This window comes from Argiope bruennichi, chromosome 11, assembly GCF_947563725.1.
Source record: "Argiope bruennichi chromosome 11, qqArgBrue1.1, whole genome shotgun sequence".
NCBI lineage: Eukaryota > Metazoa > Arthropoda > Arachnida > Araneae > Araneidae > Argiope > Argiope bruennichi.
Window position 1 is genome coordinate 41,937,062 of NC_079161.1, and position 19,878 is coordinate 41,956,939.

The 19,878-nt window shown below is 26.3% G+C and overlaps 1 protein-coding gene across 2 annotated transcripts in view; it reads left to right on the top strand.

The window, feature by feature from the left end:
• LOC129957387 (structural maintenance of chromosomes protein 5-like) overlaps positions 1 to 19,878 on the top strand; it is an 80,136-nt gene that overhangs the window by 47,677 nt on the left and 12,581 nt on the right. The window contains exons 18-20 of one of the 2 annotated variants that reach the window (XM_056069687.1): positions 3,478 to 3,600; positions 7,714 to 7,827; positions 14,414 to 14,524. In XM_056069687.1, coding sequence (XP_055925662.1) covers positions 3,478 to 3,600; positions 7,714 to 7,827; positions 14,414 to 14,524 — 348 coding nt within the window. The remainder of the gene's footprint in view (positions 1 to 3,477; positions 3,601 to 7,713; positions 7,828 to 14,413; positions 14,525 to 19,878) is intronic. The other variant, XM_056069688.1, reaches the window with a different exon arrangement.

The following is a 19,878-nucleotide window of genomic DNA, read 5'->3' on the forward strand; positions in this document are numbered from 1 at the left end:
GCTCGTTTTCACTTGCGAACTCCGATGTTTGATAATGTACCTGATGTCTGTCAATTCCAATTAGTAAGGTATTAAACTTCACTGGTTTTTCATTTAACGTTGGAAACTCAATCTTTCCATGATGACAAAATATTTTGCTTCCAATTAAAAACTCAAAAACCCACAATGAGATTCAGTGATGAAACTAATTGAAAATAATGTGCAAAAGGTTTTTATAGCTAAGCATATAATTTTATCTTAGCTAAAATTAGATAACAGATATAAAATTTTTGAATTTTCAGGAATTAGTGTATTCTACTTGTTCCGTAAAAGAAATAAGTTATAGCTACTTAAAAAACTTTGCATGAGTGAATAATAAATTTTAAATTAATCACCATTTATAAGAAAGCAGATATTTTTTTGCAGCATTGTGTATTTTACTACTCTCTTTTGTCGTCATGCAAAAGATAGCTAACTGCCAAACAATTATCAAGTTGTTATTAAAGATTAAGTTTTTTTCTTTTCTCCAGCAGAATTGTCTGAAAATGCTTTATTTAAAGAATTAAGCTAATTTTTATAGTTTCTTAAGCTAAGTTGAAAACCAATTTTCTGTTGAAGTAATATCTCAATTTGTTTTTAAAATAATTATAATTTTTTTTTCTTCCAAGAACAAAGACAATTTAATAAATTGAATATTATGTTATATGAGATTTCTGTGTTGTCTTTATCTTTCTCAGTTCTAATGTTGCAACATTGATGGTCATTCAGTTCATCCTTTGTGTTATGGCAAGATGTAGTTACTCTTTTGGGGTTCATATTTCTATATCTTTTGCATGATATATTTCATGCATCTCCCATTTATTATACAATTTGAATTAATTATCAAAACAAAAAAAATTCAATATTATCTTATCTCTTTATATGAAACACAATGTTTGTTTGGACGATGCTTACGAAACTTGATACATATATTTTCATTAACTAATTAAAAAGTTATGTAGGAATAAAAAGACTAATCCAATCTCACAGTCTACAATGATGCAAATATATTGATCGATTGACAGGAATGTTAAACAATTGTGATGAAATTTGATAATTGAGCCGCTTATTTTGAAAATGGGACAAGTGCATTTTTTGTTATTACTAGATATTTAAAGGTTTGCATTTCATTAAATTTAAAAATATTGTTAAATATTAATAGATATAATTTTTGTATTTTGTGGTACCAGATAATGTAGGTTTATAGTCCAACAGTGTTTACAGTGCTGACCAAAAAAAAGAGTTTTATTATAACTAAATTGACTTGCTCACTTTCAAAATTAATGAATTATTGTAATCGTTCATTTAATTGTGAAATATTTCAGTTGCATCGGCCTTTTTTTAATAATAAAAACAAAATACTATTTAAATTTGTATAAATATTTATTCATTTGATAAAACATGAAACAAAACAAAGAATATTCTAGTAGAAAATATAACAAAAACAATTCAGTTTTATTAAGAATTTCAATGAAATTATACATTTTCAATTTATATGTAATTATAATTAAATTGAATTTTATTAATTATTTAACATTTTAAAATATTCACATTTTCACAATCTAAGATGGACTTGCATCACTTTCAAAATAAACATATTTTTAATACTGTTAAGAGCTAAAACTTCTATGTCCCAAATACTAGAATTTGATTCATTTTTTTTTAACTATAAATTGTTTAGGGATAAAAAGATCATAACATTTATCTATAACTACTGTTATCCCCATTTTTTTCAAAAATGGACTTGCCTCACTTTCAAAATTCACTTTCAAAATAAACAGCTCAATTTATCCTCACTGTCTGGCTAAAAGTACTATAGCAGCAAATAAATATGAACTTATTCTTTCAGGATAAGTTGGAGGGAGAAAAGGCATTGATTAAGTTTTGAAATAGTTGTAGCAATTATAATGATACTTATGTATTTAATTATAGATCAACTAAAGGCACACTAATATCGCATTAAATTTCTTATTCTCTACTGATTCTCTATTAGGTAGAATGGGATTGAAATACTTATAACAAATGAGGTGATAGATTGAAATTCAATTTGTATTTTTTTTAAATTGGTTAAACTAAAACTATATTAAAATTTTCTCTAAGCAGAGCCTTGGGATGAATAACTACCCTCTATCGCCAATATGAGTAAGACCACGGTAGTGAGCTCTCAGTTTCGGAACCAGAGGGTTTCGGGTTTGAGACCAAAGAACTGTCGTGTAAGCGGGTCTAGTGCACGTTAAGTCCATTGAAGTCCAACATCTTCCCACTGGTGTGGTGTGGAAGTTTGGAGAGGATGTGCCAGTTCAGATATCTTCCTCATTATCTGATTACGATTCAAAATTATGAGGTCCATTCCAAAATAGCTCTGGTCTTTAAAACAAGGGGTTAATAATACTAAACTAAACCAGATATGAGTAAAAATGGGATTGAATCATATTAAAAGATTTAACAAATGGATTGCAGTCAGAATCCCAATTACAGTATATTAAATATTCTAAATATTAATTCTAAGATGGTAATATCTCTCCCACCTCCCCCATTCCTTTCCATTCTGGATAGATGGAAATAAGTTGGAAATTCAAAGATCTTATTAATAGTTTGAAAAAAAAATGCTGAGTTATATTTATTTTTTTGCCAAATATATTTATCTTATATTAAATGTGAATAATTGAGTATTGTTCTAAAAATGTATTGTTGACAACTGTGCATAGAAATTATGAGTTTTGATTACTTAAATTTAATATTCATTCAAGAAATTGAAGAGAGTTATGAAGGATATTTTAAGTTTCTGTTACGTTGCTAGAAAGTAATTATGCATAATCATTACTAGCCATTTTTAAAATAAGTGGTTGATCGCCATATCAATATTATTGTTTTCAACCAACTTCATCTTATTGCAATAAAAGAAAGTACTTAATTTATGCTTGCACAGTAGAACATTTTGATAGATTAATTAGGCTAGCTAATTGACAAAATTGTTCCAATTGCTGATGCTAAGAACTCTATCAAAATTTTATTTTTATATCTTGAAAATGTAAGATAGTGATGGACAAGCAACCATGGTGACATTTCTAAGAGGAGTGTTGGAGAACAAGCGATTGTTGATGGCATGTATAGAGTCATGAACTTTCAGATAGATTAAAACCTTTCAAAATCGGGCCAGTAATTCTGTTTGGAAAGTGTGGTTCTTTTGGTTTTTGACAATTATTTTGAATGTATAAGTTATAAAATATCTATGTTTGACATATTTACAATCGTGTAACAGGATTCTAAGTATTGAATTTATGTACAATGAAATGTTATTTATAGAATAATTTCTTGAGATTTCTTGAATTTTGTCAACTGATTGAAGATTATAAAAATGAATTAAAATTTGTGTCTTAGTTTATATCAAACTATTCTTTTTAAAATACTGTTTTTTAAGATGTCAGATGATTTATTAAACTTTTTCTTCTCTTACAGGAAATGGTGCATTTAAAAAAGGAAAAAGCCACTGCAATCCTATTTATAAGTGTCTTCGCTGAAAGAATGTCTGCTGTAACAGATAAGATCTCAAATCTTGAAAAAGATATTAATAACCTAAAGGTAATGTTAAAAAAAATTTATATGATAAATATTATTTATTCGATTTTTTCAGATTTTAATATTTTTGAAATTAAATTTAATTCTTTAAATAATTAAACTGAGTTCAGGCTTAATAATAAAATTTATCCTTTATGAATGATTTATAAAGATATTTATAGACAAATAACCTTCAAATGTAATATAATAATCTTTTGATTAAAGTAATCATAAAATGCATTTAGCTATTATTTTGACCAAAGTCTTTCAGATTAATTCCATACTTGTATAAAAAATATTTGATTCTTTGATCCTTTTATGATCAATTTTTTAAATCATAATTTCTTAACACTCAAATAAAAATGAAAAAACATCTCATTTAAATTGATACAGGAAAAAGAAATGATCAATTTCTTACATAAATTATATATTCAGATTTTGAAGTATCAGAAAGTGATACAAATTTTCAAAGTATCTTGTAGCAATAAAAAAAAAAAGGACACTAAATGATTGTAATCATTTTCAAATAGAATTCTAAACATATAAATATGAGAATAACTGTACCAGAAGCATGACTATTCTGTGATATGTAGAATGTTAAGCTCATCATCAATTATGTCCGATCATCCATTGTCAGGAATATATATATATATATTTCTGATGATGATCGCATATATATATATATATATATAATGTATATATGTATTAAATTCTTTGTTTTTACGTATGCTGCAATTTTTTGTGAACTATTCAGCAATCTAATGATTTTGAAGCAATCTCTTTACTTTCTTATTTACTTTGTATAAATGAAAAATAGTGTAAGTATTAAAAATTTCAAAAAAAAAAAAAATCATAAAAATTTCATCATTATTTTATTGAATCTCCTCGTATTAAACCTTTTTGAATATTAAAATAATAATAATATTCTATTATATAGAAATCTCGTGTCAGGGAGTTTGTGTTCGTACTCCTCCAAAACAGCTTGACCAGTTTAGATAGGTTTTTTTTTTTTTTTTTTTTGTATTTGGTAGGTATGAGAATAGGTCGCGTTTCTAATGGTTATATTTTTTTCTAAAACTTTGAGTGCAGCTAACTTATATACAACTTGGATTTTTGAATCCCATTCAGATTTCCTTTTATAACTCCTCATTCCAAAACAATAAAATAATTGGATAGAATATGTAATCACCTTTATTTTCTCTTGTACTTTCTCCAATGTGTAATACAACTATGACTTTGATTTGTCATGTTTTAAAGTGATTGGATAATATCTGCTTGATATGTATGTCTGCTTTCTTTCGATTATGTTATCTCTTTGTTAATAATATATATATATATATATTTAATCTGCAATTGTTCATGAATTATTTTATCGTAAATAAAGTTATTGGCATGGTATCAATTAAAGCCGGAAGTGTAACCACACAAATCATAATACAAGGGCATTGAATGTTACAGTTTGCCCCAATATTTTGTTACAATCAGAATCATCGTATGGCTTTCGATATTTTTATTGATTTATAAAATTTATATTATTTTTATTATTGATTTATAAATAAAATAAATAAGTAAAATCATCTTTGGATCTTTGTGATTGTTTGTGAGTAAATAAAAATAAACCATGTCTTTAGCTGTGCATTTTGTGCATTTTTATTTTCTCATATTCTAAGTTTATAAAGTGAAAATTTTCAAGATTGTCTAAATATTGAATAAATATTCAAGTTTTAGACTTTTCTGAGTCCTGGAGTTAATGGAATTTTGTCTGCCTGTTAATAATAGCCATTGAAAGATATCTATTAAATTTAGGATGAAAATCGGTTTACCCAAAGTTTGGCTATCTGCCCATTAATATGCATACAAATATGATTAGGGATTGCAATATTGGACCAAAATTTCAATATCGGTATTCGGTATTTTTTAGATCTTGATATAGGTTTTAATTCCGGTATTAGAAATTTTAGAAAAAGAAAGAAAACTCGGGTGTTTTTTCGTTTTTTTAGAGAGTGTAAATATTACAAAAAATGATTTGTAACTTATAAATTATAACAGTATATAAAGAATCACAAAGAAGTAAAGGAACATCTTATTTATTTAAATCACAAAAAGTGTAAATATCACTATTCAGTCTGTGCTACTATTACAAATTTTTGAAAAATGATCTTAAAAAACATAATGCATCAATTGCACTGTCAAGGCTGAAAAGTAATTTTGTGCAAAAATTACCAGCTGTTGAAAACGCTTTTACGGTATCTACGCTAGTTGGTGGTACTGTTAGCAATGCACGATATACTTTTTCCAAGTATTTACCTCTAAATTCCTCATCTTCAAATAAATCGATTTCTCGTTGGATGGTTTTGGATATAGCTGATTTCTGTATTGTATTTTGGTTTGTTGAATTTTTTTTTTATCGCTAATTCTAGTTTTTGTTCAAGGGACAATTCCTTTTCATTATCAACATTAGTATCATCATAATCTTCGATAATGGAACCGAATTCTTCTGAATGTGGATAGGTTTGTGGGTAAAAAATTTTAAGAAAATTTGCTATAAACTTAATCAGATTTGAATTGGTTATTTTCTTTTCTTCTTTTTCATTTTTAAAATCATTATAATTATGCAAATACCATAAGACATTTTCTATTTCGGTATGCCTTTCTTCTGATTTTTCAATGTAATATATAATTCTTCAGATAGTGATGTGTGCTGTTCTCTCAGTGACTGTAACATGAAATTTATTGTTGCATTAGCTGTTAATAAATTAGAATCTCTCCGACATAATGCCTCAATAGTCAGTTTTATTGGAAGTAAAGCTGATGCTGTTCTGGATATTAAGTCGAATTCACTATCTGTAAAATTAATTTACAAGTTTTAGTCAATTATTGCTTTTTGCATTGGGTTTCTCAGTTTTAAAAATCGTTCCATTATTAGGAGTAAACTGTTCCAATGTGTTTTAGAATCTAATATTAACATATATTCTGTTTTATTTTCAGTTAGTATATATTTTAGTAATATGCCATTTTTTATAGGGGAACTTTTAAATATCTTAACAATTTTTCGAACTTTATAAATTATACGAAGCAATTCTTGATGGGTTAATATTTCATCCTCATTAGCAATATCTTCTTCAACAATTACATTGTTATTATCTACATTCTTAATATCACTCACACTCTTACTCTCTTCAAAGTTGGAATCCGAAGTTTCTATATCCACAGTATTTGGATTCTTCTGTTATTTATTTATTTATTATTATTATTTTTTTTTTTTGGTATAATATATCTATTACTCCTAATTGAATTCCATGTGCATAGCACAATTGCTGATTTGCACCAATCAACTTTCCAATTTTTTTCATAACTGCTGCACCCTCAGTCGTTATGTATATGGTATCTTCTTTCAGGATAATCCATTTTACGCTAATTTAGATTTTAGCAATTAATTAGCTAATTAATTCCACCCGTTAGGGTGACATAAAAACAAAAACGTATACTATTTTGCTATGTTGGCGAACCCTGAACATATAGTGGAGACAATTTTAAAAATTTCTAGTAAATACCGAAAAACCAGTACTTAAACTTGTGAATACCGGTATTACAAAATTGTACAAATGGCTCAAAATACTGGTATTCGGTATACCGGTATTGCAATCTCTAAATATGATATCTCAAAAGTGCAAAAACCTTGAAGAATAAGATGTATCTTATTAATTTTAACATCCAGATAATACCTTCTATTGTGTTCACTTTACGACTGAGTCTAATTCCTATATGCTTTTTTTTTTTTTAATAAATAGTTAGAAACTGCAAAATTGTGCTCTTTTAAAAAAATTTTGTGTTAAAAATAATCTTCCAATCCATTAGATTAAGGTTCAATTCAGCATTAGTTATGATGTTATTAGAACTTGATTATTTTTAAAAAGAAACATAATTAATTTTAAAGCAAATGTATTTGAAGCTTTTATTATCTGAATTTTCTATCTCATTAATTGTTTATTTAGTATTTTTCTGAAGATATTTTTTATTAGGTCAGTTACTTTAATTTAGGTTTTTTGGCACATGAACAATTCTCGAATAGCAAGAAAATGCGAATAGCGGATAATTGCTTTCTATTGCTTTACTAAGATTTAAATTCTTTTTTAGTCACAACTTTCAGAAGCAGACTCAAAAAGAAGTCGAATTAAATCAGAAGCACTGAAGTGCCATCATGAAGTGGAGAAAATGAAAGAAGAATTGCAAGATGTACCAGGAGCAGTGGTAAGATGCATTAATGCTTTAATTTGTATATTATTTTGTATAGAATGCCACTTTAAAATTATCAGAGGATAATTTTTCATTGTTATTTCAAAATCATGCCCATATTCACTGATTCATTTATTTATTTTTTTTAAATGGAAAGTAGTATGAATGAACTAATCCTAATGGTGCAATAGACAAAGTTAAAAATTGTTTTGGGATCTGAAGATTTACTTTTTGGTATTATTGGGGTATTTTAATTTGATGCCTTCAATACGCTAAAATTTATTCAAATTAAAATAAATTTCAAGTTATAATTTACAAGCATTGTTTACTTAAGAATTTTTTTTCCTTAAAGGATATCAAATTTGCGTTCAGATGTTTGCAGTCTTTTTTGTTTTTTTTTAGTTAGTTGATTGATTTACAAGTAAACTGCTTTAAAAGTCTTTATTTATTAGATTTATTATGTGCTAAAAAATATTGATTTGTATTTACTATTTAAAATTTACTCTAAAACAGCAGTTGATGTACCCTTATTTACTTACTGTTATTTGAGTTCACCTCTTAATCCCTCTGTCCCCTGTTACTTTAATGTGAACATATAGAAATATTTCTGAATATATAAAGCTTAGCTCATACTGCATCTAACTTGATTAAAGATATAGAAAATTTTACTAATAATTAAAAATTTGAAAATACATATTTATCACTCATATTAAGAAATTTTATGAGTTTAGTATCAAATTATTAAATGTAAAGAGGTGCATGGAAGTACAAATTCAATTTTTAATAGTATATTTAAATGCATCTTCATTTAAAAATAATTTGCTTGAAATCCAGTAATTACTTTCTATGGTCTTCAATGCATGGGAAAAGAAATGACATCTGTTTTTCAACAGCAACTACAAGACAGTTTAATTTGCACTAGTTTCACTTCTCTGTGATCTATATCCTTAATAGTTTTGTTTTCTGAATTTTTATTTTCATTTATTTGTTTTTACTTGAAATAAGAACTTTTCCAATTTGAAATATCTGAACTGAGATTCCGAAAGCTAACACAGTTTTCAATCAATCCTTTTTGTAAATTTAAATTCTTTTGATCAATAAAGTTGTCTGCTGTTTTTTTCGAAGAAAAAAAATGAAATGATTATTTGGTATATCTAAATTCTGAAAGACTTAATTTGTAAATATTTATTAAAAAACTGTTCTTAAAAAATTTAAATAAAATATAGTATAAAATAAAGTATTAAGTCTGATATAAACTCAAATTTGTATTCTTTCTCTTTTCTAACCAATGACTGTCAGGGCTTTGAAATTTATACTAGTGAGAGCATGCTTCATGATTTCTGTCCCCCTCCCCTCCCCAAACATGATATTCTTGTGATTCTTAGTTGATACTTTTATTTAGACAGTTTCAAACAACAAATTTCAAATTATAAAATATCACTGATGTCCATTGGATGAAAATTAACTAAATTTAATTTAATTGTGTACATTGGCAATTAAATAGATATTTCTACTGCAACTTTTTAAATTAGAAGGCATATTTGATTTGGACAGTGATTCAAGCTGACTTTATGGTAAACATCACTACCTGTACTCAAAAGTCCCCCTCACCCTGCTTTGAGGCATGTGATCTGATTTGAAAAAACTAGCTACCTTTTCTTTGGAATAAAGGGGGGGGGGTATCTATTTGTCATTCTAAAAGGAGAGGTCAGAAATGTGCATTGGCCAAAAATTTCTACATGGTTTAATCTGATTCTGAAAAAGTTTATTTCAAAGTATTCATTTTGAATTTTGTGTTTATTATAAAATTTTGATAAATTGTGGGTAAGTTATGTACAAAATATGTTTGCAAACAAGTTTGCTGTATTTACTGTTAAGTTACTAATTGTAAGTGGTAAATACGACTTTAATTTTCAAATTGTATTAATAACTTTCCATATTTGTATAAGATAAAAATAAAGTGGAACTTGGTTGTAGAGATATGGTGATCTGTATAAGTGTGTCCATCTATTTGTTTTTGCTGTCTAAAACTATGAGCTGAAATCTATTATAAATTTTTAAAAACTTTCAAGATATTCAACAGGCCAGACTGTTGAATTTGGAGCTAAAATTGACTTGTTGTTACCTTTTGTGTAATAGATACTTCTCAAAGAAAAAGATTTTCAAAATTTTAGTTCAATTTTTAATTAAAAATTGATGGAAATGTTAAAATTTTTCCTCCATAACTTCAGAGCTCTAAATTCACAAAAAATATTTTTACACTGCCATAAAGTTTGCAAAAATAATTTTTTCTGTGATTTTCTGGAAATTGAAGTTTTATTTATGTTAAATTTTTTTCTCTAAAACAAATAATTTAAGCAGAAACCATTATTATGCTATGATATTTTCTACTGGAGGTTCTAATCTCCTTGAATTTTTTTTTTCTGAGTCTGCCTTAAATGTAATGAAACTTATTTTATTTTATTTATTTTTAAAATTTGTAACTAAAATTTGCAAATAATAAACAATTTATATTTCTACTTCATGTATGTCAGTTATTAATAAAATTTGAATTAAAAGCATAAATATTAAGCATTATCACTTACAGTTACTTATTTTTCAAGAAACAGTATGAGGATTTTGGTTATGAGTGTGAATTTCAGTGAGTGCATCATCAGATTTATGTTTATAAACTAAAGTGTATCTTTGTTTTGGATTATTTATATTAGGTAATAATAGTCTTGTCTATTTATATGTTCGTCCCAATTTTTTTTAAAAAAAGCTTATATATTCTTACTAAATTACCAATTCAAATTTTTAAATTGATAATTTAGTATAATAAGTATTAAAACAGCGTTTTAATGAAAATCCTGTTTTCTTTTATTGAAAAATATTCACATTTGAATTTTATGGTTAAAAAATTGCATGTAAAATCATCTTTTCATCAAAAATAGTCAAAATTATAATCAGTAATAAGAAATAAAAGGATTAGGGGGGAAAACTTTTAATCATTGTTAAAAAAAATCTTTTTTTTTTTTTTTTTTTTTTTGCATAATATCTCTGTTTTGTGTTATCTATAAATTAAAAGTATATCAAGCATTTTTGAATCAATAATAAATTTTATAAAAAATTTTTGAACATGCTCTTTTATTTCTGTATGAAAACTAGAAATTTGATTTAACTAATTGATTAGCATAATTGAGTAGCGAAAATATTAAAATCATGTATTGTCATTGAGAACAGAAGCATGTGCAAAATTTTCAAACTTCTAACATATCAGGAATTAAGTGAGAAATAGATAACAAATTTTCTTCTTTAAAAATATGAAGCAACTGAAATGAAAGTGAAATATATCATGCCTTATTGTTTTGACCAGGTAAGTGAAGGAATATACACAAAACTATGTGTTCATGACATTTTTTTTTTTCTTTTAAATGTTTTATTTTAACACAATGTTGATTATAGGTTAATTTATTGACCATGTCTTTCAACATGTAGCATATAAATTGTATAATTAAAAATCATGCCAAATGCTTTCAAAGGTAAAATATTGGATCTGTATTGGTTATTTCTTTGATAGTATATACTCACTGAGAAAGGAGTTTTTGAAGTAATAACTAGATTTTTAATTACAAATTAGTTAAAATTTTATGGTTTTCTCTTGATGATCGTAATGCAGATTATCATATAAAAGCTATTTTTACAACACTTTAAAATTTAAAAAAAAGGAAGAAAAAAAAATTTGGTTCATACAATTTTATTTCTTTTATTTGAAAATTTTTTGGAAATACTTTTTTTAAGTTATTAAAATTATAAGTTTAATTAAAGGAATTTTGCAGCAATATTTTTCATTATTTTAGTTAGATGTTTACAATAAAATAAGTAATTTCTACAACAAAGTTGTCAAAATAAGGCATCAGTATTTTTATATATTCCTTGCCATGACTTGTTATTATTTTTAGAAGAAAAAATTAAAAATATGTAAACAGAAATTTTAATGAAAAATAAAGTTGTAGATTGTGATGAAAAGCAGTGAAATAATAATAAAAAAATATATCTTAGATTATCATCTGTTAGAAAGTATAGCTTGTTATTTTTAGTTTGATATAGTTGCATATTTAACAAATTACTGACTTTTTTTTATATTGGTGTATTGTTTAATGCATCTCTATTCTGAATATTAAAGAAAACACCAATGGGCATTATTATGCCATATCTTGGTGATATGCATGTCAGATGGTGAAGAAATTAAGGACGTAAAAATATTCTTTAAATTAAAAAAAAAAAGTAGAAGATTTTAGTACAAATATAATTGACATCTTACAAGGTACCTATTCTAATTGTGGCCCAATAGACACTTTCTAAATTGTTAGAGTAAGACATATGCTTCCAGTTAGAAAAATGCTTTAAATGATATAAAGAATATTATTTTATGTTTTTTGAGACAGCAACTGTACTGCTGGAAAAATTTTTTTAAGAAGTCTTGGTTTTTGTGTCTTTTTTATGCATAGTGAAATATTCTTGATACATGGGTATACATTGAAGATTATTGATTTTTATTATTTTCGGTCAATCAACACCTACCTAAACAATTGTAATTAATGGATTGATTAATGCTCTTTGAGAAAGCTAATAAGTTTGTATAAAATAGCGATATGCAAAACTTTTTAACTTGGTTATAAAAGAGATTTTTTCCCCCCATTTCTTTCTTTATCCGTTGAGTGTGTCAGAAATGTTTTACTAAATATGACATATGGGAAAAGTAGATTTTTAAAAAGTTATCTTTTCAGCAATGTATTTATTAATTTTAACAATAAAAGAGCCTTTTTCTGTTGAAATACATATGTTTCACAGTCTATAAATAAATACTCAGCCACGATTTAAGTGGATATCTTATGTAATTCAAACATAGAGATGATGAGCAATTCTCCTAAGCACACAAATGTTATTATAATGAATACTTATGAGGTAAAGGGGTTGTTTTGGCATTTCTTCAAAGGTTTTTAAATGTACATTTTTTTAAAGTTTTTTCCACTTTATTTTTTCCCCTCTTTATTATTTGTTTCCCTATGTTGAAAATGTATATTATTTGAAATATGTCTATATTTTTCTATATAGGGATATATTAATTCTTAACAGATTATTTTAAAAATCTATTTTCATTCATTTTGTTTAATTTTACTAATGGGCAACAACTGCAGAGCAAAAATATAGCATGCATTGTCTGTTTAGATCATCTGAATAAATTATTTTTGAAATTTTAGGTATATTAATTTCACAGAAATTGCCTATTGCAATGATTTTCATGGCAAGGCGCCAAGTAAAAATTGTTTGTATAGTTCCTCTGATTGTGGTTATTAGAAGCCTATCCCCCTCCCATTTTGCAAAATTTGTGTATACAGTGATTTATTTAAATTATGAACAATTTAACGGAAACAATTGATCATGTTTGAACAACTGGAGAATGATGTATATTGTCCAAAAATAATAATAATAATAATAATAATAATAATAAAGGGGGGGGGGGAGTCTTGGCTGTGATCTTCCTGTTGCTACTCAAAGTGAGTGAAAATAGGGGAAAGTAGAAATTTCCTTTTCCCTGCAACTTTCTTCTTATTAAAGTAATTAGTGATAGTATTTGCTTATAATAGCTTTTGAGATTGCTTTTCACTGATTTTATCCATTTTACAATCTAAACCTGTTGATATTCTTTTATTAGTTGCATTTTTTTTTCTGCCTTCTATCATCCTTTTAGCTTGAATAGTATTGAAATTAGGGAATGAAACTATGGCTGCAGACTCTTGCAACTGATGGGGGAAACATATTTTAATTTTATTATTAAATGATGCATGTGCTTTTGGCAATGATTGGGTTCTTTGCTGCCATTTCTCCCATAAACTCACATAATAGCTCATAGTTTATCAAATTGCTGTGCATTTCTGTTATCAAACACCACTTGCCATAATAGTTTCTTCAATAATTACTGTGGGTTAATACATAATACATGAATTTTATTTTATGCATAGTATAATTTGTATTATAACTAGTATGTCTTAATTACTTATTTATTAAGTAATTTAGAAATGCTAATTAATTATTTAATGTTATTTTATTTTTAATTAATCACCAACTAAAAGAATAATATGAGAAACTTTTAATGGAAAAGGCAAAGAAGGTTTTAATGAGAAAGTAAAGGTAAAGAAGAATTTTGCTTTAGAAGAATGATCTTCTGTTCATGTTAAATGAGAAAACTATCTTAGTTTGAATTATAATGAATTTTTAAAAAATTAATTAATTCATAATAAAATAACAGTACTCAACAAATTTCTGTCATTTATTGGAAATTATATTCTTTTTATTTTATTCAATGATCACACTTTTTGAAAGTAAATGTACTTGTCTACTGTATTTCTGAATTTAATATTTAATTTTTACTGTATTTCTTTTCACTTAAAATGAAAAATATATAATATCTTAACCCTCTAAAAATATGTTACTTAACCATTTCTTCAATCATGTTTTCTCCTTTTAATACCTTTTTAATGCAGTTTATGCTATATTTCTGCAATTACAGTTTATGCTAATTTTCTCCTTTTGAAAAATTGTTTTATTTTGGAAATAGACTTTAAATGAAGAAAATCTAAAGAATTTAACAGAACAGCAACTGTTGGTAAATTTTAGAAGAATTCTATATACCATACACCAGTTTATAATTGAAGTAATCAAGAAAGAGGTAAAATTAGTGTTATATGTATTTTGTTTATTATTGTTTTATCAACTTTTTTTAAAATGGAATTGAATATATATTATACAGAGGATTCATAAATGCATTCTAATGAGATATGATTGTAATGATGATTAGAATTATATCTGCCATGATTCTAATGAGATAATTCATCATAGATACTTAAAATCCCCCCCCCCATTTTGCCTTGATATTTGCTCTTGTTTTATACCTAGGTTCTCATCGATGTAGGCGATTACTATAGTTTAAACATATAATGACATTTTATGCATTAAGTAATTTATATTTGGATCTTCTTAGGTCAATCATATACTTATGACTTAATGGTAAAGAATTAAATGCAAACATTCTTAAACTTTGGCCTCCAAAAGGAATCATTAATAGCAATATTAGGATTACAAAACTTTCAGCAATGCAGTTTGGTAGATACTTATATTATTAATTGAGAGATTAACTATGAAATTCAGTTTGATTTAGCATATTTCATAAGAATTCTTGCATAAAAGCTGAATTACTTAAAGCTTGCTTTATTTATTAGTTTGGCCCCCTCGTCTTTGAAGCCATAATAAAAATTTTAGGAGGAAAAAATAAATAAAAAGACTGCTAAAAATGTCATTTACTAAAGGATTATAAGTGAGAATAGTTTTAAAAGCCCTAATTCTCAAGTTTTACTGTGACATTATTTTTCTAACAATTCTTAAATGATTAATTGTTTAATGAAGTTAGTAATTAATGTGTCATTTGGGAAAGCATGGCTTAGAGCTCCTGTTTGCAGGCAACTGTTTTTTTTTTATTTATTTCCTCCTGCAGTCTTATCTGTTTAAAAGACATTCATTACTTTTTGAGAAAATGTTAGTTTTACACAGGGTTACCACACTACCGGAAAAACAGGAAATTTAAAATTCATCTAAAATAACTGGGAAATTGCAGAGAAATTTGAAAATTTTCTTAAAAACAGGAAAGATACTTGGTTATTTTTTTCCACTTAAAATATGACGATCTTTAACGATTGCAAGAATAAAGGATCACAGTCATTGCTTCTAAACTTGAAACAATATCATTCACCATTTTGTAATGCAGAAACTCGCTCCTTTACTTTCTCCCTTTTTCCTATATAAATAATTCCATTTTGTGAGACAGTTATTGTTTTTCTTTGAGATTCTCAAATTGCAGCTAATAAGCATGAGACTTCTGTAACTGCTTTAAAGAACAGAATACATTTCTCTGGCGGGATTAGCAATATTCAATTTGCTGAAGCATCACGGTAGTATTTAGTCAACCATACTTGAGTTTATTGAAACGTTTGTTTATTATTTGAGAAACTGTGAGATTCAAAGTAGACAAGAAAAATTCTTTTTAAACAATGATTTGTTCATAATCCGTATTTAATACGAATTGCGCAGATAAAAAAAAAGCAATCTCGATTTTACTGAATGGGTTCGAGAAGTTTCATAAAATCCATTTTTTGCTTACCTAAGTAATATGGTTAAACTGACATTTGCTAGTCATGCCAAAAGAGGAAAAAATTCAAGACTGTGTGCTAGTTCAAAAAAGTCAACATTGATACTGAACTTAGTATCTAAAATAAATATAGCAAGAGATGAAGCGACAAATCCAAAATGACATATTTAATGTCCTAAAATAAATTGATTTTGAACTTTTTAGTTCAAGAACACTCAATTTAAAGTTGAATTTTTATGAGCATTAAAACTAAAATGTTGTTTTACATTTATTCTTTAAAGCATTCAATGATATATCGGAAATATTTTCACATATGTTCACTGAAAGTGAAACAGCTAAAAAATGTACATTAGTACTGATTAGTACAAAAATGTCGCACCTTATTTGTTACGGATTAGTTCCATTAATTTCATGAAATTAAAATAATGGCTGAAAAATCTGCAGAAATTGATGCCAAAATACTTGACTGGGCAAAAATGAATAAATAAATAAGTAATATTTCTTTGGGGTTTTTTTTAGTAATTAATCATTAAATGCTTTGTGTTTTAATTCACTTGAGTTCTTAATTTTGATTGACTTACAGTTAAAGAGCATTAGAGGTAATATATCCTCCCCCTTTATATATAATCTTTGTCTTGCTAAATTCTAGATAATAAATAAAGATAATTTTTTTTTTTTTTTGTCTGTAAATATTAAACTTCTTTTAATGTAATGTTCTTCGAATAATATTAAATTGTTGTTTCCTTTCCTCCTTTTTCCACTCCTTAAAATCATATTCCATTATGATTAGCACATGAGTGCTATTTCGTATTTTCTCGTATCTTGAATATATGTACGGGTAAAAAATAGGGAATATATATATATATATGTTTATTTTTTTCCCAGATTTGTGTGGCAACCCTGTTATACAGAATTTAGTATGGCAACATAAATGCCTCCCCCCCCCATTATTTTAAGTAGAATTCTGTACCTCTATGTTGAATTATAAGATCTATTTTGTGCTGAAGCAAATGTGCCCTTTGTGGAACTTTACTTCTTTTCTCTAATTTTGTAAGCTGTTTATTAACATAATCCTTAATTATCTTCTGTAGAATTTGAATTTATTTCACATAATACAAAATCAAAACTGAAAATAAGAAAAAGAAAAAACTCGAAATATCTATCAAGATTAAAATGAATGAAAACCTAAAAAGGAAATCTACGATCGCAAATTTCATGTTTTCTTGTGAGAACATTATTATTTTTTAAATCATTATTTGTCTTAATTAATTTAAGTCATTAACCAGTTTAAACCGGTTTGAAACAATCACAGGATTTCTCTATCAGTGTGTGTTCTTTTAATTTATTGTTTTGTCTCTTTTCTGAAAAAATGGTATATCTCTTAGGCCTTAATTTCAGGAGATTTTCGTGTCACGAGGGGTCAATACTCCTTTAGTAGTAGCTGCATTTGTGCCCTCTGAATACAATGGTGCTTTTTTTTTTTTTTTTTTTTTTTTAGTTTTTAGTTTCCGGAATAACTTTTAGTTCCGATTCCGAAATAATTTTAATTTTAGATTGTTTCAATAATAGGTTTTATGCTTATATTTTTGATTATATATATATATATATAATTTTTTAAAACTTTCGTTTTCAATTTTCCTAGCTGGCAAACAAAGTTTTGGAGCTCCACCGATTTTGAGGGGGGGGGGATCGTTTTTCTAAATATTGACGCTTACGTAATCTGATAGTCACATAGTTGTTTCGAACTGGTTTAAATTGGTTAATGACTTGAATTAATTAAGACAATTCGTTAGAATTCAGAGAATGAATAATTTGGAAATTAAGTTGTAACTTTTGTTGGCGATAAATCGCCAAATGTGACAACCTTCTGCATTATTTGTAGCCTACGCATTTTGAGGATTCAAAAACCTCAAACCAAAACAACATTTTCTCGCATGACAAAAAAAAAAAAAAAAAAAAATCTTAATTATTATTATTTATTTTTTTCCCTTGCCCCTAAAAAAGCTTACATTTTTTAAGCTTTTATTATTCTCTACGATTTAACTGTTTTACATTTATCAATTGAAAAAAAAAAATCAGGGTGCATAGTGTCAAAAAGTGCTTAAATTTGAAAACCATTTTTAAGCAGATTTTGAAAAAAGGCTTAATTTTCTCGAGAATATTGAAAAAATTTTGTGGGATCAAAATACATACTAAGATAGCACTTTGAAAATGACTCCCCCCTTCTTCATTCCTTCTTCAATAGTGTGCTTTGTTTATTGAAATAGTGAGAAGGTTACCCTGAATGGGCAATTCAAAATTTGTACTATGTCATACTCAAAAAATGGTGAAGAATTTAAATTTACGTTTAATCTCTTTATGTGTGTAAGAAAAATACACAGATTAGATAGTAAGCTGAAAATAAAAAATACAGATGGATGAACTTGGTGCGCCAAAGAAATATATTGAATATAGGAGAAGCTGCCCTAAAAACACTTACAGTGATACCTCTTTAGTCCGTTACACTTTTGAACATTTTTCTCATTAATATGTCGTTTTGGAGCATTACACAACCTATTAAAGGGATTTTACTATGCTGCATTGAGTTGTAATTCATTATTGTCTATAATTATGTTAGTCGGTTGCACAAAAATGAAGAATGATGAAATTTTAACCTGAATCTATAGGTTTTCTATGATCATGATTTCTTTCACTTCTTTTAATGTCCCCATCCGTTTGAAGCTTCTTATTAGTTAAGCCTGTCTTAACAAATTTTAGTTTATATATATATATATATATATATATATATATATATATATATATATATATATATAAATTCTGCAACATTTGATCCTAAAAATTTATTAAGAAATCAAACTTTTTGTACAGGATTTTTTTTGGAGGGGAGGGGTCCCCATTGCAATCTCTCTATACATATAGAAATTTATCCAGAATGGCAAAGCAATGTCAGCACAAATCATTGTAGTTAGGAACATGAAAGTTGGCAGAAAGCTGCTTCTTTGGTATTACAAACATGCTAAAACAAAAATTTTCAAAATTTTAATTAGAAGTTAATTTAAAAATAAAAACAGAAATTTAACATGTTTTCACTGGAATATCAAAGCTTATTATTGCACAAAAAATATTTTATATTGTTTAGAAAGTTTAAAAAGATATTTTTATAATGATACCAATTTTTTTTAATGAATTTTCTTTTTAAAGTTTAGTAATTTTGGAAAATTTAGCTTTGGATACAATTTGTGACAATGATTTTTTTGTAATAAATTTCAAAAAGTGCTGCTTCATCGAATCATTGAATAATGTTAAACATGATGATATTGAGTTGAAAAAATGCTTTCTTTATTTTAAAATTTTAATGCTGTGATCTCGCATTAGCTTCAATAAATGCGTTTTAAAAAATGCATTAAATATAATTTTTTATTCTCATTTAATTTTACTTACAAAACTAGCATATTTTTAATCATTTGTTTCTGTTACTTATGAGAACTAGGAATTTTGAAGTATGAACATTATTGGTTCGACAACATTATTGGTCATCATATTCTTCTTAACATTTTTAGAATAGATATATCCATCCAAATTAACTGGCAATTTGTTAAGAAATGTTGAAAAAGATCCCAGATTTTTATTCTTAATGTTATAAACTTTTACTTAATTTTTTTGCGAATAATATATATATATTTTTTCCCCCATTTTTCTCAAAACAAAAAATGTCTGCTCATCTGTTCTTTTACAAGAGCAGATGTTGTCCTTCTGCAGCAGAAATAAATATTAAAATTTAAAAAATACTCATTTAAATTAAAACATTTTTTAATAAAAAGAGTGCATTATTATAAAACAGAAAACATCACATGCTTAGAAAATATGCAGGTTTGAATGTA